We start from the raw sequence: 17,673 nt of genomic DNA on the forward strand, positions 1-17,673 counted from the left end.
AGTGAAAGTGGCAGCCCCGGAAGTACAGCAGGCTGAACGGAAGACTGTCCCTTTATCCGGGACTCTGCAAGCTCACCGGCTGGGGCGGGCGTCTAGACAGCTCTTGGCACTTGTGGTCCATCACATGACCTCACAGACCGGGGACACTAGGTCCAGGAGCCGATGATCGTCCCTCGGCCGACCACGGACTCCCTCCAGCGCCTAGCGGGGGTGGGGGGTGGGGGGGGGGAGGAAGGGAAGCCTGGGGGCGGGGCCTAGAGGCTCAGCGGGTGGGCTCTCCAGCGCCCGCGGTTTTCCACTCTCGCTAACCTGACTAGTTCCTCGTCCACTTGTGCATAGCCTGCAGCCTCTCGGAATCGCCAACACACCAATGACTACCCAGTTTTTGGCGCCGTTTTCGATTGTGGAAACAGGGTTTGAATGTTTGTGACTTGCCCAAAGCCACACTGTTGGGGTTTAAATCCAAACTTAACAGTCTCAGTAGCCCACCTTGGCAGCCTGGAGACTTGTCTCTTGTATCGCCTAGCTGGGAATTCTTTTCAGCCTCGACTCATGTTACCTTTTCTTCCAGTTTTCATCCCACAGTGAACCTGCAGAACGGATAACAGAAACTCCTCTCCTGCACCCAGATCGCATCCTTCCAGCCCCTCAACTGTCTGTTTTCCCTCAGCTGCCCTAGAGGATCCTATTAAAACATAGATAAAGGGGTAGGGGAGACAGCTCAGTGGATTAAAGGCTTGCTTGCTGTGCAAACCTTAGGACCTGAGTTCAATACTCAGTGTCCTATAAAAAGCTGGGCATGGTGGTGGGTGCTTGTAATCCTACCTCTGAGGGGACAGACGGGAAGATCCCTGGAGTTCTCCAGCCAGACAGATTAGCCTAACCAGTGGAGACCCTGTCTGAATAAGATAAATGGTGCCCCCCCAGAAACATGGGCACGTGTGTGTGCACACACACACAAAATGCATGAACACTTTTCCACCTGCCCCCATCTTCACTTGCATTTCCCACCGTCTCCCTCCCCTTGGCTCACTAAAGCGCTAGCTCTTGAATTCTGGAAGAAATTAGTTGGCCAAGTTTGGGGGCTTCTGTTTTAGAATTTTCCATCCTCAGCTGAGAATGTCTGTAAATCTCAGCATTTGGGAGGTGGAGGCAGACGACTCTGGAGGGAGGAAAGGAGGAGAGAAGGGGGAAGGAAAGAAGGAAGGAAGGAAGGAATTTCCACTTGGGATCTTCCAGTAACAAATATTTTTTGGTTTTGTTTATACCTCCCAGATTCTAAGGTGATAGGCACAACTATCAGATTGTACAGGTCTCACTGTGTAGATCTGGACAGTCTGGAAAAGGCTTTGTAGACCAGGCTGGCCTCAAATTTGTATAATCGTCCCACCTCTGCCTACCACATCCTGGGATGACAGGAGTTTAACACAGCTCTTTTGCTTTGTTTTTAAAATAACCTCTACCTCTACTTCTTTTCCTCTGAGTGCTTTTAAGAATTTTTAAAACTTTTCAGGCCAGTCGGTGGTGGCGCACGCCTTTAATGCCAGCACTTGGGAGTCAGAGGCAGGTGGATCTCTGTGAGTTTGAGGCCAGCCTGGTCTACAAGAGCTAGTTCCAGGACTGGCTCCAAAGCCACAGAGAAACCCTGTCTCGAAAAACCAAAACAACAACAACAAAAAAAAAAACTTTTTTCTTTTATATTTTGACTTTGTGTCTGTGAAAATTTTGTGTAATAGTCTTGAATTTGTGAAATTTGATTTCTTTCTATTTTTGCAATAGTTCCTAGCTTGAGTTCATACATTTACATACAATAACACTTTGGTTGAAGTGCCAGATGACAGGTGAGTTCTGCGTGTCTGTGCCTGAGGGTTTGCATTTCTCTTGCCTTATTTTCTACTGTGGACTGTGTAGATTTGCTTGCTGGTGTTTCCACCAGCCCTGATATCATCTGCAAAAATTAGTTGGGAGGGTAGATGTAATCCTCATTTTCTTTTTTCTGGCCTTAGCATTCTCCCTTTAAGGGGTAAGCTGATATCCACTTTGGACCCTTTGACGTCAGTGAGTAGACTCTAACATTCATTGAAATCCAAGTTCCCAATCAGGGTGACAGATCCATGTCTATGTGAACCTTAAGAGACTCCTTAAGTGTCTCAGTTTCTTCCTCTGCTCATTGATAGTCATGGCAGCTCTCTTCTTGCCAGCTAGTATAAGAATCTATATACATTACCAGTTACTGATATGTATCACATTGTATTGCCCCAAAGTTAGCAACTTGAAACAGTAGACAGGACATGGTGGCACACAATTGTGATCTCAGGACTCTGGAGGCAGAGGCAAGAAGATCATAGACTCAGAGCCGACTTGAGTTACTTATTTTGATACTGTCTGAAACAAACACCCCAACAATAAATATTTCTGGGGTCAGAGACAGAGAACCGGTTCCTAGGTGGCTCTGGCTTGATCTTGGGCTGAGATTTGATTCAGGCTACAGACTGCTTTGCAGGAAAAGCCCTTTCCTTGTGAGACTGTGTGCACAGAGACCTCTCCACATGGCTCCATCAGATGGCAGCTGGCTGTCTCCAGTACAGGCGCCCAGGAGAGGGAGGCAGAAGCAAACCCAGAGTCTCATGAATGCTGGATAGCAAACACTTGTTGCCAGGCTATATTCCCAGCCCAATATCTGTTTCTTCCTTTCCATCCCTCCCTTCTTTCCTCCTATTAGTCACCACACTGTGTGTTCTAAGAGAGAGTCTGGGCTAGGATAATGGCTCAGTAGTTAAGACAGCTTCTAGGGAAAAGAATTCTATTCTTAGTACCCACACAAATGCCTTGGGAGGTAGAGACAGGGGATCCCCAGAGCAAGCTGTCTGATAAGACTAGCTATATGAGGGAAACCAAGCTTTGATTGAGAGACCCTACTCAGCCAGGCAGTGGTGGCTCACACCTTTAAGACCAGCAGCCACTCAGGAGGCAGTGGTAGGTGGATCTCTGAGTTCAAGGCTAATGAGCTCCAGGATGGCCAGAGCTACACAGAGAAACACGGTCCTCAAAAATCAAACAAAAGAAAGGGGAGAGAGAGAGAGAAACCCTCTTCAAGGAATAAGATGGAAGAGTGATTGAGGATTATTCAAGCCAGGATGTGGTGGTACATGCCTTTAACCCCAGCACTCTTTTTGAGGCAAAAGCAAGCAGGAGGATCTCTGTGAGTTCTAGGCCAGCTTGGTCTACAGAGCAATTTCCAGGACAGCCAGGGCTACACGAAACACCACTTTGAAAAGGCAAAAAGAAAAAAAAAATTCAAGGTATCTAACTCCAGCCTCTGTATACGTCGACACACCTACACACACACACACACACACACACACACACACTATCACTATTCTATTCTATGCCTGCCCAGGTGAGGATTCTGAGGTACAGAGTAGTTACGAAATCTGTTGAGGGTCCAACAGCAGGCCTGTCCTGGCTTTGGGGCAGCCTGACACTTGAGTGCTGAGTTCTTAAGTGCGACAGTGCCACTTTTCTCTGTGTAATGTAACACACGTGCCAGCTGCCTCTGTGGAAGGCAGCCAAGGACTGAAGGAGTGAAGAAAGCAGGCCTCCTGCCAACATTCTGGAGAGCCAGATTAGACTGCCCTAAAACCACCCTGTTCACTGACCCATCTTTATGCAAAGTATGTTGCCTCCTGGTTAAGCCAACTCTCCTCCCACCCCACCCACACTGCCTTGGCCTGAAGATGGAACCCTGACCCCTGAGCCTGTTAGATGTGTGCTTACATCTGAGCTACATCTGCCCTCAGCTTGGAAAGCACCCCACGTGAGACCTGGGGTCTCTAGGAAAAGCAGCATGCACAGGAACATCAGTGGGAGAGTCTCACCATGAACCATTTGGTTGGGGTTGAGATATATCTGACTGTTGTGTTGGGGCCAGTGTTGAAGGCAGGGAAAACCATGAAGGACAGAAGGCAGAACTCTCCTGCATATAGAACAGTTCTCTTTTATTAGGCACATAGTGAAAATACAAACTCAACCGAACAAAAGCCAGCATACTGACAATCGACCTGAGTACTAAGAGTCCCCAGCACAGCGCCTGAGACTTTCCGTATGGCAGTAGGACAGTCCCTGTCTTGTCCGCTCAACTGTGCTGCTCCAGCTAGAGGCCACCAGGGTGAAGGGACCCAAACCCTCATTCCCTGAGGCGGATGCTTCTTTGTTGGATTCTCATGCTTTTGTCTTGGCTCTTGGGCCAAGTCTTCAAACAGGCTTTCATGCCTGAAGACCGGATCCAGGCAGCACATTCCCAGCCTGGCCTGACAGGTGGGCCTGAGGTACAGGTTGAGGTCTTTGGCACAGAGACAAGGCATCGGGGGCACTGATGAAGAGGGCTGTCCTGTGAACTGAAGCCTAGCACCAGCTCAGAGAAGGCCAAGCCTGGTATGAAATGTGCCCTGGGCAGAAAGCAAGAGGCTGGCTGGGAGCATGTGGCACTGAGGTAACTCGGCTAGCAAGGTATTTTTCTTCTAGCTCTTTGCTGTTCACAGCTCCTAGAACAGGGCTTGGCACCCAGGGAGCCTCATCCTCCACAATGCCTGTGGGAGATCACAGAATGCATGAGGCACAGTGGCTGTTTCTTCCTCCTGAAAGGCACTTAAGGTTTAGCTTGGTCCAAAGAGACAGGAGAAAGCTTGGAGACAGGTATGCAATCCACAGCTTGCAGCTGAAGGGCCAGTAGGGTGGCCCTAGCTATACAGTCCCACCTCCCCGTCCTCAGCCTCCTCCAGCCCTGGCCCAACTGGGACCACCTGATCAGTATCCCAGCGGCCAGACTGTGCAGGAGAGACAAGGCTGTGGTCCTCCCTTAACCAGGGATGCAGGGGGATGCTGGGGGCCACTAGTCGCTGTGAAGGTTCCTTACGAAGGAGACAGCGGATCAGGCAGCGGGCTGGGGCTGATAGGCCCTCGGGCAGGGCAAAGGTCCCTCTGCGGATCTTGCCAAAGAGCAGAACCGGCTCAGAGTCCTGGAATGGGTAGTGACCAGCCAGCATAGTGAAGAGCGCCACGCCCAGGCTCCACACATCAGCTGCTTTGCCAGAGTAGGATGGCCGGGAGCTGAGTATCTCTGGCCCCACGTAGGCAGGGCACGCATGCTTGTCCCACAGAGAGTCGTCTGGTCCAGTCATCACACAAGCATCCTCCAGGTTCTCCAGCACCAGCTTCGTCCTGGGTCACAGACAGAAAGACCAGATCTTGCTCAGGTCCTCTGGAATAGCAGCCACTAAGCCATTTCTCCAGTCCCTGTCTTTGTTTTTTAATCAGGGTTTTCTTTGGCTATTTTTTGGAGATAAAATTTCACTACATTGCCCTGGCTAGCTTCTAACTTACTATCCTGCATCAGCCTCCTGGGTGCTGGGATTACAGCAAAAACCATCATGCTGAGCCTCAATGTCTTAGTAATTATTTCGTTTGGTTGGTTCTGGCTTCAGTGGGTCAGGGTCTCTCTCTGACTGTCCTGGAATTCACTATGTAGACCAGGCTGGCCTCAAACTCACAGAGATTTGTCCACCTTCCACCCCAAAGGGCTTCCATAACACTTGAGTCAAATTTGTCAAACTAGCAATCTAGGCTGTGAATGCTAAGTTAGATTCCATTCCCTTCCTTTTTCTTTTTAGTTTTTATTTTATTTTTGTAATTTTCAGATGTATGTGTATTTGTGTGTAGTTTATGTGTGTGGGGACAGGGGTGTACTAAGATTTTTATTTAATTTTATTTTATGTGCATTGGTGTTTTTCCCACATTCCTGTCTGCCTAAGAGTGTGAGATCCCCAGGAACTGGAGTTACAGACAGTTGTGAGTCACCATGTAGGTGCTGGGAATTGAACCTGGATCCTCTGAAAGAGTAGCCAGTGCTCTTAACCGCTAAGCCATCTCTCCAGCCCCTTTCTCTACTTCTTTTCTTTCTTTTTTTTGGTTTTTTGAGATGGGGTTTCTCTGTATAAAAGTCTTAGTGGTCCTGGAACTCACTCAGTAGACCAGGCTAGCCTCAAACTCACAGAGATCCACCTGCCTCTGCCTCTTGCATGCTGGGATTAAAGGTGTGCACCACTACTGCCCAGCTTCTTTCTTTTTTTGAAAAAAGATTTATTTATTACTTTTTATTCAGTGGGTGTTTTTGCCTGTGTGTATGTCTGAGTGCCATGAGCATGCAGTGCCCACAGTGGCCAGAAGAGGTTGTCAGATCCCCTAGGCTTGGAGTAACAGATGGTCATTAGCACTGTGTGGTGCTGGGAACCGAACCTGTATCCTCTGCAAGAGCAAAAGCACTTTAACCACTAAGTTATCTCTCCAACCCTCCCCTTCCCCAACACACACACACACACACACACACACTCACGTGTGTGTGTGCGTGTGTGCATGTGCGTGTGCTTGTGTGTATGTTGACAGGATCTCACTGCATAGCCCTGACTGGCCTGGAACTCACTATGTATGCTGGCCTCTAGCTCACAGAGATCTACCTGTCTTTGCCTCCACAAGGATTTAAAGGTGTGTTCTAGCACCCTCATCTATTTCTTTATTCCTTATTCAACTTGAGACAGTCTCCCCTAAACCAGGCGCTCACCAATTGGATAGACTAGCTGTCCAGAGATCTCTGTGGATCTGTCTGTCCCTACTCCTCTCCCTCATGCCCAGTGTTAGGGTTTCAAACTCCACACCACAGGCCACAGTCACTGGGTGTTGGGAATTTCTTTTCCTGTCTACGATGGAATCCAGAGCTTTTCCCACTGCGCGACACCTTAGCTCTTCCTGCCTAAGTTACTCTGCCCTCACCGACCTCAGTTTCCCTGCCATGGCCCACTTCTCAAATGTGCCCCTGGGGTCACACTTACCTCTCACAGTTGCTGAAGACAAAACGACACAGCTTGAGGTCACGCAAGACAAGCCCGTGTTGGTGGCAGTGTGCCACTGCAGCAGCCATCTGCCGGAAAAGTTTAACAGCCTCAGGCTCAGGGATTCCACGGCGGCTGCGCACCAGGCTATGCAAGTCCCCGTGGGTCTTCATAAAGAAGGTGTAGAGGAACTGAGAGCCCAGCAGGATGTCTGCAGGACGGGCCACATGCTGGTGGGTCGGCAGCCGAGCATAGGGTGCCAGGACCGCTTGAGCCTCGCTGGCTGGGTACACCTGAAGACAGAGCCAGGAGTAAGCACAGCAAGGGACCTGGGAAGCCAGACTGGCCTAGCAAAGGGGGATGCCAACCATTAGACACACTGTAAGCTACACATACAGGGGCCCTTGCTTTAGCAAACCACTCATAGCTTGATATCAGCTGACTTTCTGCAGGCCACAGGGTCAGGGGGTCTGGGGCCACAAGGACAGCAAGTAGCACATCTATCTGGGACTTAGAACCTTTGCATCCAACTCTGTGCTCTAAACAGCCACCCTGTGTGACCTTATGCCTCCGGAAATTAAAACTAGGGTAGAAGCCAAATACAAGAACACTCCTAGGGGCAGACAAACACCAAAGCCCCCCTCACAGCCAGCTCACTAGCCTGCCTGCAGCCCCTGCTCAGCTGGCTGGACTTCCAACCAGCACCCCTGTTCACTTGGTGTGCCCAGTGCAGCACAAGCAAGCCCAGAGGCCATATATTCCAAAGGAACCAAGAAAGATGTAGAACCCAGAGTATTTTGTTTTTCGATCTTGGAGATCAAGCTCAGGGCCGGTCTTTGCTAGGCAAGTGTGAGCTAGTATTTTAGAAGGAGCACTCATTTTAGAAAGTTCGGGGGGGCTGGAGAGATGGCTCAGAGGTTAAGAGCACTGTCTGCTCTTCCAAAGGTCCTGAGTTCAATTCCCAGCAACCACATGGTGGCTCACAACCATCTGTAATGAGGTCTGGTGCCCTCTTCTGGCCTGCAGGTGTACACACAGACAGAATATTGTATACATAATAAATAAATAAATAAATATTAAAAAAAAAAAAAAAGAAAGTTCGGGCCTGCTGTGGAGGCAAACACCTTTAATCCCAGGAAGCAGAGCCAGGTGGATCTCTGTGTATTTGATGCCAACCTAATCTACAAAGTAAGCCCCAGGCTAGCCAGAGCTACACAGTGAGATTCTGAAACAAACAAACAAATAAATAAGTGTGGACCCACAGGACTCAGAAGTGACCTGAATGAGTTAAAGATACCCATGGGAAAAACTTCCCAAGTTGTGGGCATTTGGGAAATGTGCTCAAGAGTTTGTGGACATTAAGCACACACCTGGAAGATGGGTCCAGGACTGTGGGGAAAGAAACTGAAGTTCAGGAAAGAGAGATGACTTACGCAAAGCCACACTTGAACCTGTCACAAGTCGGTTACTGCAGAAGTATACACCACTTTGAGCTTTTGACTTGAAACTCGTGCATACTGACTAATATATTTAATCTATGAAAAACGCAAAGCATGTGATCTTTAAAGGCAAGGGAGAGGCTGGAGTGATGAGTCAGCCATTAAGAGCATTGACTGCTCTTCCAGAGGACTCAGCTTTGATTTCCAGCACCCACATGATGGCTCACAACTGTCTGTAAATCCAGTTCCGGGGGTCCAGACATAAGCACAAGCAAAATACCCATACACATAAAATAATAAAAATAATTTTTAAAAAAAGCTAGGGTAGCATGGAAGAAATAAATACACAGACTACTTTTTCTTTCTCCCCCAAAGCCTAGTCCTTCCTAGTACCTTTGTACCTCGTTATTTTTTCAGAGAGGGGGTAAGCTTTTTACGACATCTCTCTATGTCTCCCTGGCTGTCTTAGAACTCACAATGTAGACCAGGCTGGCCTCGAACTCACAGAGATCCATTTCCTCTGCTTCTCAGATGTTGTGATTATAGGTGTGTGTCACCACACTTGGGCCTTTGTGCCTCCCGTACCTGCAACCAGGTCTCTGCCTTTGGAGCTTCCTCCCCATGCCTCCTCCAGCTTCTGACATGCACTGTCCTCTGTCATCTGCAAGGCCCTCCCAGAATTCCCATGTCCCCCTGTATCTCTACCTGTCTGCCTCCTCCTCTCTCTTCTTCTGCCTCTCCTCTGGCACCAGCTTTATTTCCACCATGGTCACCATTGCCTGTTGGCACCCATGGAGGCCAGAGGAGACCCTCTTGTGTCATTCCTCGGTGCCATCCAATTTTTTTCTTAAAATTTATTTTTAATCGTGTGTGTGTGTCTGTCTTTCTGTCTGCTGTCTGTCTGTGGGTGTATATGTGTGCATGGGTGCAGATGCCTGAGGAGGCCAGAAGCCCTGGATTTCTCTGGAGCTGGAGTTGTGTATTTGGTGGCGACCTGCCTCAAGTGGATGCTAGGAACTGAACCTGGATCTCTGTGAGAGTTACAAGCAGTGGTAACCTCTAACCCACCCATGAATCTAGCCCTTTTATTCATTCTCTCTGTCTCTGTCTCTCTGTCTCTGTCTCTCTCTCTCTCTCTCTCTCTCTCTCTCTCTCTCTCTCTCTCTCTCTCTCTCTCTCTCTCTGCCTGAGATAGAATCTCTTACTCACCTTGGAACTGCCTCACTAAATAGCCGTGAGGCTAAATAACCAGTGAGCTCCGAAGGTCGGCTTGTCTTCACCTTCTCAGTGCAGGATTACAAGTGCACAAGCCTCCCTCCCCTCCCCTCCCCTCCCCTCCTCTCCTCTCCTCCCCTCTCCTTCTCACCCTTCCCCTCCCCTTCCCCTTTCTCCCTTTGGATCCTGGGGCTCACCAACAGAGCTATCTCCCCAGTCCCACACGCTCACTTCTTTATTATCTCTTTATTATCTCACCGTGCCTCTCACTAGAATGTCCTCTCATTTGATAGCAGGAGCACTGGCTCTAGGTTTGTTTTGGTTTTGAAACAGGTTTTCAGTATGTCCCCCGAGGTTTGCCTGAAATTTGAGACAATCCTCCTGTCTCCACCTCTTCAGTGCTAGGATTACAGGCATGTGCCACTACACCCTGCTTGGGTCTGATCTTTGACCACAGCGGGGGGCATTGTGAAGTTTTGTCAGTTGAGAATCCTATTGATAATCTGCAGAAACGGAACCCTGCAGTCCTCTGAGACGCAGCCCTTGTGCAGGGTCCTGGAATGCTAGAGGGGAGAGTCCGTAGATCTTACCTTGCAGGTGTACTCTGTGTCTGTGGGGCAGTGCAGAGCCTGGTAAGTGTGGCTGCCTTGCTCTCGTTCCAAAAGGACATAGGGCCCCAGCCTGGTTGCAGGAGCCACAGCAGGTGACAAATCTGAGGCAGCGGGTGGGCTGGGGGGCAGCAGGCAGGGGGGTGGCCTAGGTTCGGGCCCACCTCTCGCTCGTTTTAGTTCTGGACATTCGGAGTCAATGTCACCGAACTCCAACGGTTTCTTCCTGCAGGGGACACCAGCAGGAGCAGCCAGAGGAGTGGCTCGCATCTAGAGAGAAGGGAAGAAAGACGGTTTGGTAGCCCCTGTCTTCCCTGCTAGGACCCTGTGGGCAGAGAAGACATCACTCTGGGTTTTCCGAAGCTCAGTGAGCGTGGTGCTCTCAACGCAAGGACAGGTGGAGGAGGAAGAACCCGCGGCGACTGAAAGGCCTAAAGCGATGAATGAAAGGCCTAATAATGCAATAAGGAAAGCTGGGCTTAGGGACACACCCGTGTACTGCCAGCATCGGGGAGGCAGAGGCGGGAGGATGGCGAGTTCCTGAAAGGCATAGGCTGCATAAAGAGCTGACTGCAACCGCTCAGGCCTAGGACCCTCCCGGGCGTGGGAGTTAAAGAGCGAGAAAATGAGAGTGAGAGAGAATGAAAGAGAGGGAGAGTCAGACAGACGAGAGAGAGAGAATACTCATGAATATTCATAAATATGTCGGGGCCACCAATATCCTTACCAGACTTGGGGAAACCCGCCCTCCTCTTTGCAGCTGCCCACCGGATACCTTGTCCTAGGGTTCCTCACGGGTCTCAAAGCCTTCTGCGAACGTGCACCGCGCCCCGCCTACACCCAGCCGATCTCAGGGTCACCGGCACGTTCGTGCCAGGCTACAGCCTCTCAGTATTCAGTAGTAGCGGCTTCCGCTGCTAAAGTGCTGAGGCATGGGGACCCGGGTTCCCATTCCCCGCCCGGCTGATGTAAACCTGAGCTAATCTACGGCTGACGCCGTGCGGCGCTGGATTGCACCATCCACGACCCGCCCCTGTAGCCGCTCCTGCAGGACGCTCCGCCTGCGCCTTCGGGGCCACTCGCACGGCCCCCTCCCATGCCCCCATCCCCTCTTAGCCCCACGAAGTATAACCCAGAGCCACCGCTCTCCTTACCGTAGTACTTTACCGTACCCTTTCAAGAGTGCGCCCAGCTCTGCTCAGACTCGTGGTGCGGCACAGAAAAGCCACTTAGCGCCCTGGCTGGCTAGGGGTGTGGCTCACGTGAGACTACCGTGCCTACGGCCCTGCCCTGTAACAAAGCCAAAAACAATCAAAGAAAGCACAGCTTCAGTTCCCTTCTCCATAAAAATGGATTTGTTACGGTGCTCACTTCATATAATTGCCGTGAGCGTTAGTAAATTCGTGTATGCAAAATTCTTAGATCAACTGGGTGTGATGCACCCCTAGAACCTCAGTTACTTTGAAGCCTGAGGCAGGAGGATGGCCTGTTTGACGGTAGCTCTAGCTTGCCTGGAACTAACTCTAGACCAGACTGATCTCGAACTCAGAGATGCACCTGCCTCTGTCCTCAGTACTAGGTCTTCTTATCAAGCTAAAATAAATTTAATGGCAGAAATGGTGGAAGGGAGGAGGCTGTGGCTCAACTGCAGAACATTTGCCTAGCATGGGCTAAACAGTGAGTTCAAGTTCAATCCCCAGTAACAGAAAAGAAAAGAAAAATAGCAGTTAGTCACCTTAAATACCAGCACTCAGAGGCAGAGACAGGCAGATTTCTGTGAGTTCCAGGTTAGCCTGGTCTATAGAGTGAGTTCTAGGAGAGCCAGGGCCTATTTCTTAAAACAACCAAAAAAAAAAAAAAAATGGGGCCAGGGAGATGGCTCAGTGGTTTAGAGCGTTGGCTGCTCTTCCGAGTTCAATTCCCAGCACCCACATGGCAGCTCACACCTGTCTGTAACTGCAGTTCCAGGGGATCTGATACCCTAACACAGACATACATCCAGCCAAAACACCAATGAACACAAAACAAAAATAATAAAAATAAAATAACAAAATAAACAAAAACAAAAATGTAGAGTAGTGTAGTGTATGGGACATGCAGGCACTCAGTAAACAGGATGGAGCCACTAGACACCAGAGGTGGAGGGAAGATTCCAGCCACAGCTGAAACTAGGCATGGTGGCGGTGACTACCCTCCCTCTGCCACCCTGGCAAAACCCCGAAGGCCCAGTACTCCCCCCAGCACTCTAGTTTCCGTCTTGATACTTGAGTTCATTTATATAGAAGAAGAAGAAGAAGAAGAAGAAGAAGAAGAAGAAGAAGAAGAAGAAGAAGAAGAAGAAGAAGAAGAAGAAGAAGAAGAGAAAAAATTTCCATTGGGAGCAGGAGGATCCAGGACACCTGTTTCTCTAGCTTTAGAAGCTGGAAATCCTCTCTCGGGTGTCACCCTCTCCCAAACCCACGTACAGCAGAGGATTCGGGGATCTAATTTGATACTGCCCACCCGGCAACTGGGGAGGGAAAAACGAACTTTTCGGAATCCATGACAGGCAGAAGACCCCAGAGCTGTGACAGACAAAGGGTGGGAGGGTTGTTTTCTGTGTACCCCTCCAGCACCAGGCCTGAGCTGTGTGCTTGCCATTGCTCATTGCTTGCTATGCCAGCCCTTGTTCAAACGCTGTGGATTTAGGGAGACCACACTGACCACTCACAGATCTTATAAATAAAGCAATAACTACAGTACTTAAAAGTAGATGTAATGCTGGGCGGTGGTGGTGCATGCCTTTAGTACCAGCACTCAGGAGGCAGAGGCAGGTGGGCCTCTGAGTTCAAGGTCGGCCAGGTCTACACAGTGAGTTCTAGGATAGCAGAGGCTACATAGTGAAACGTCTCTCAAAAAACCCAACCAAACGAATAAGCAAACTTTTGAAAATGGGATAATTGCCAGGAATGATGGTGTACACATTTAATTCCAGCAGGAGGTGGAGGCAGTAATTCAAAGTCGTCCTCTGCTATATTGCAAGTTTGAGACTAGCCTGGGCAACGTGGACCCTGTCTCAAAAATTGTTTGTTTCAGTTTTTTTAATTTTTAGTTTTGGTTGAAGAAAAGGAAGAAATTCGCTTTATTCACCTATCATATTTATCCTAGCCTGCGCGTGTTTTCTCAACAATCAATAAAACCCCCAATGGCATTTAACTTTCTCATACTATTATTCTCGGAATCTGTTTGCTTTGGGTTTATAATTTGTTTGGTTTGGGTTTTGTTGTGGCTGTTGTGCTGAGACAGTTATATAGCGGAAGTTGGCCTTGGATATTTGATTCTCCTGCCTCTACCTCCAGTGCTCTGATGGCTCGAACTCTCAATCCTCCTGCCTGCCTTTAACTCTCGCATGCTGGGATTACAGGTGCGCTACCACCACACTTGGCCTGATTCGAAGGTCTCATTATGTAACCTTGGCTGGTGTCTAACTCTCTTGAGGGCTAAGATTACAGGCATAGGGCACCCCTTCCAGCTCTCCAGTGTGTGTTTTACACTTCTTTTGAATCCAAAGGATCCTGGGAACTAAGCTACCAATGGTTCAGCCAGGTGTGGTGGCTCACGCCTATAATCCCAGGCTTTAGGAGGCTGAGACAGGAGGATTGGCATAAATTCAGCCTAGGCTGTAGAGTGAGTCCTTATCTCAACAAACAAAACAAAGGTGGGCTGGCCAGATAACTCACCTTGCCTATCACCAAGGACAACAACGTGAGCTGGAGCTTCAAAACCCACGTGACGAAAAAAGCAAACTACCATCCAACTTCCTCAGCAAACTGTGGCACACAAATCCCCCCACACACACGCACAGAGAAGAAATATACAAATGTATAACATATGAGCAAAGTAATTATTTTACTTTAAAATAAAACTTGGGAGAGAAGGGTCGGAATGGGTCACTGTATTCGGAAGCAGCCTCCGCCGGGTGCTGGGAGAGCATTACTGTGTGAGAAAACTGACTCACAGCAGAGGCATGGAATCTCCTCCCAGGAGGCGCTGGCTCCACCAGTGCCTTGGGGAGGAAGTCTTACTTCAGAGTTTCTCTGTGTTTCTCACCTGTCTCCTAAGAACTGGAAGCAAAGCGCAGCTCCGAGGGAGGCTGCAGTCAGAAATGGATTGAGCTGGCGTTGCGTAACCTTGTTTTGTTCTCCTGGTATTGAATTTCACGACGACCTCTTTCCACAGCAGTTTCTGCATTCTGTTTGTTTTCTGTAGTGCCAGCAGCCAAGCTGGGGCCTTGTGTGCACCTTAGACAGGGGCCCATCCGCTGAACCCCACCCAAGAGTTCGTCCCCAGCCAAGATCCTGCCACTGATCCTCATGCCTAACCCTCTCCTTTTCCTACATTTTTAAAACAATTTTGAGACCATCTCGCTCTCTACACTGGCCTCTAACTCACCCATATAGACAAAGCCAACCTTGAACGTACTGTTCTTCTGCCTCAGCCTCCCAAGTAGATAAGATTATAGACAGGTGCACCAAGTCTAGCTGAAGATGAACATTTTACTTATATATTAGTATTTGGTATTTTTTTTCTTCGTGTAGCCTTGGGTGTCCTGGAACTCACTTTGTAGACCAGGCTGGCCTTGAACTCACAGAGATCAGCCTGCCTCTGCCCCCAAGGGCTGGGATTAAAGGTGTGTACTATCACCACCTGGCTATTTTTAAGTGTATACTATTTTATTTTGTTTTAGTTTCTCTCTCTCTCTCTCTCTCTCTCTCTCTCTCTCTCTCTCTCTCTCTCTCTCTCTGTGTGTGTGTGTGTGTGTGTGTGTGTGTGTGTGTGTGTGCTTGAGGAAGGGGCACACTGGGATCTCCAAATTTCCAGGAATCCTGATTCCCTTACCTTTCTGTCACACCCCTTGCCCTTCCTAGGACTGTGCACAAAGCTGAGTCATCTGACCCCTCTTCAGCCTCTCTTCCTGTCTGGAGGCCATGGGAGGCCAGAGAAGCATAGGTATTCAGTGTGTTGGGTCCTGGACACTGCTCAGCCCTCCCCTTTCTGAGAAAAGCTGGGGGAGGGGGAATGAGTGTTCAGCAGGTTGCATCAGAAAGCCTTGCACAAGACACTCGCCTGGATAGATAGCCCCATCGCCAGCCTCCACCCCACCCTGTTGCCCTTGGACCCCAGTGAGAACTGTAAGCCCCCTTGGTAGACTCCCAAGACAAGTTGGCCTTCAGAGAGTGACCAAGGGAGGTCTAGCCCTTCAGAAGTGATGGATGGTTGGGTTTGGGGCAGGTGCTAAGAGGGCTTGGGCTTCCTGGTGATTGTCAGACACTCCTCAGGAAAGCCAGAGCCCATTCCACCATTCTTCTAGAGAAAGGGGACTAGGCCAGTGTCTTAGATATTCATTGAGCCCTAATCCTTGACTCTGGTCATAGACTGAGCCCCAAACAAATCCAACTCTAGTGCTAGGCACCCTCCTCATAGACAAGAGGGCATAGGAATGGGCATCAAGATCTTGGCATTTGCTCCCTGCTGCGCCGCATGCCGGTCGTCTCCCCACAGTACAGGCCAGCTCATGCATTGCACACACTGCCTGCTCCTGACCAAACAAAGCCCAAGTGGCAGGATGAGGCTGGAGTGGAGTCGGGCAGAGTCCCTGGGGTGACTGGGCAGGGGCTGAGTCAGTCAGTGCAGGAAGCACCGTCTGGAGCTCTGAGCCAGGGGAGAGTGCGGTGGGTCCTGGTCGCCAAGTCTCACAGTGCAGCCGTCGGGAAGGGTGTTTTGTGAGCTTGTGGCTGTTGCTGTTGTTTTGTTCTGAGGCAGGATCTCTGGATGTAACCAGGCTGTCCTTGAACAACAGAGATCCTCCTGCCTCTGCTTCCTGAGTTCTGGGACTAGAGATGTACCACTTTGCCCATCTACTTATCCTGAACTTTAAAAAGTAAGGCACCCCCCCTCACAGATCTGTTCACCTCCGCATACCTGCCCATCACGGCCATTTCCTGTTACTCCTCCATGTTGTTCTCTCCCAGAGCCCAAGGGTCTCCTGTTTTTTTTTTCATAATAACACTTTTTTTCAATTTTAATTTAATTTTATATTTATAAATGTTTTGTCTGCACGTATGTCTATGTGAGAATGACAGATTCCCTGGAACTGGAGTTACAGACAGTTGTGGCTGCCATATGCGTGTTGGGAATTGAACCTGGGTCCTCCGAAAGAGGAGCTGGTTCTCTTCCCCTCTGAGCCATCTCTCCAACCCATAATGACACTTTTTATAAACAGGAGTATGTATGATTTTGTCATTAGTTTAGTGTCTCTCTCCCGCTCTGACCCGTAGACTCCATTCAACAAGCATCTGTCCGTCCATCCAGTCGTCCAACAGCAATGATACCATGTATATGTTTGCTCGGTTGTTAGACAAGTATTTGTTGAACACGGCCACTTGCCAGGCTCTGTTCTAAAGGCCGGGGAGGCTGCAAAGAGAATAACAGATTAAAAACATGTGTTTACACGTCATGGCAGGTGCTAGAGAGACAGGGAACGGACATCTGGGTAAAGAGAGGATGGCGATTAGGATGTGGTGAATGGCCAGGGCCGGACACCCGGAGAGCTGCTGGAAGCCAACCATGCAGGCTAGGACAGCTCTGCAAAGACTCCTAGGGCTGTTGGCATAGGGCAAGAGGCAAGAGGGTGGCTGTGGCAAGTGAGGTCTCGGGAGGATTCAGAACATCTGGGGCTTTGGAGGCCTCTGAAGGGCTGTGGGGAATAGGAGGGAGTCTTGGAAGGGTTTAAGCAAGGGCGTGGCACCTGAAGGCTAGAGAAATGGCCCAAAAGCACTTGTGGCTCTTCCAGAGGACCTGTGTTTGGTCACAACCATCAGTAACTCCAGTTCCAGGGCAGCTGATGCCCTCTTCTGGCCACCAATCATGCATGTGGTGCACATCCACAGATGAGGGCAAAAACCACCATACACATTAAAAAAAAAAAAAACAAAAAACACAATACATTAAAAAAATTAAACTAAGTAAAGTGGGCTCCTGGAGGGAGCTGTGCTTTGGCTGGACCATAGGAAGGAAGGAGAGCAGCAGAGAAAGCAGTCTGTGATGACCCAACCTATGTGTGATGAGGTAAGGTTGGTCTCTGGGGACACATGGGCATCCCATTTAGATGGAGTTACATCTCTATGAGATGACTCACAGGGTAAAAGTACTTGTCGCCCAGCCACTCAAGCCTGATGACTTGAGTTTAGTTCCCAGGCTCCACAAAGCTGTCCTCTGACCTCCACATGTACCATGGCACATGCGCTTCCACAGACATATCACACACGCACACGCGCACACACGTGCACACACACACACGCACACACACACACGTGCACAAACACACATGCACACACACGTGCACACACACACACGTGCACACACGCGCGCGCACACACACGTGCACACACGCACACATGCACACACACACACCATGAGTTGTGTCACTGGTTTGCTATCATGATCATGTGGCTTACGGGAGCTGGGACAACATTTTACTACCTCAGG

At 49.6% G+C, this 17,673-nt stretch overlaps 1 protein-coding gene across 4 annotated transcripts; it reads right to left on the reverse strand.

Moving 5' to 3' along the window:
* Positions 1 to 3,981: 3,981 nt before the first annotated feature.
* Trib3 (tribbles pseudokinase 3) lies at positions 3,982 to 11,436 on the reverse strand. 4 transcript variants are annotated; one of them, XM_038330446.2, is made up of 4 exons: positions 11,301 to 11,436; positions 10,129 to 10,416; positions 6,885 to 7,177; positions 3,982 to 5,220 (listed from the first exon to the last, which is right to left on the reverse strand). In XM_038330446.2, exons 2-4 carry the CDS (start codon positions 10,414 to 10,416, stop codon positions 4,740 to 4,742), a joined length of 1,062 nt encoding a protein of 353 aa, XP_038186374.1. In that variant the 5' UTR covers positions 11,301 to 11,436; the 3' UTR covers positions 3,982 to 4,739. The 4 variants fall into 4 exon arrangements, with proteins under 4 accessions (XP_038186374.1, XP_038186375.1, XP_038186376.1 ...); XM_038330447.2 differs by having other exon boundaries at positions 11,319 to 11,366; XM_038330448.2 differs by lacking the exon at positions 11,301 to 11,436 and adding an exon at positions 10,922 to 11,142 and having other exon boundaries at positions 6,885 to 6,973.
* Positions 11,437 to 17,673: the final 6,237 nt, after the last annotated feature.

This window comes from Arvicola amphibius, chromosome 5, assembly GCF_903992535.2.
Source record: "Arvicola amphibius chromosome 5, mArvAmp1.2, whole genome shotgun sequence".
Taxonomy (NCBI): Eukaryota; Metazoa; Chordata; class Mammalia; order Rodentia; family Cricetidae; genus Arvicola; species Arvicola amphibius.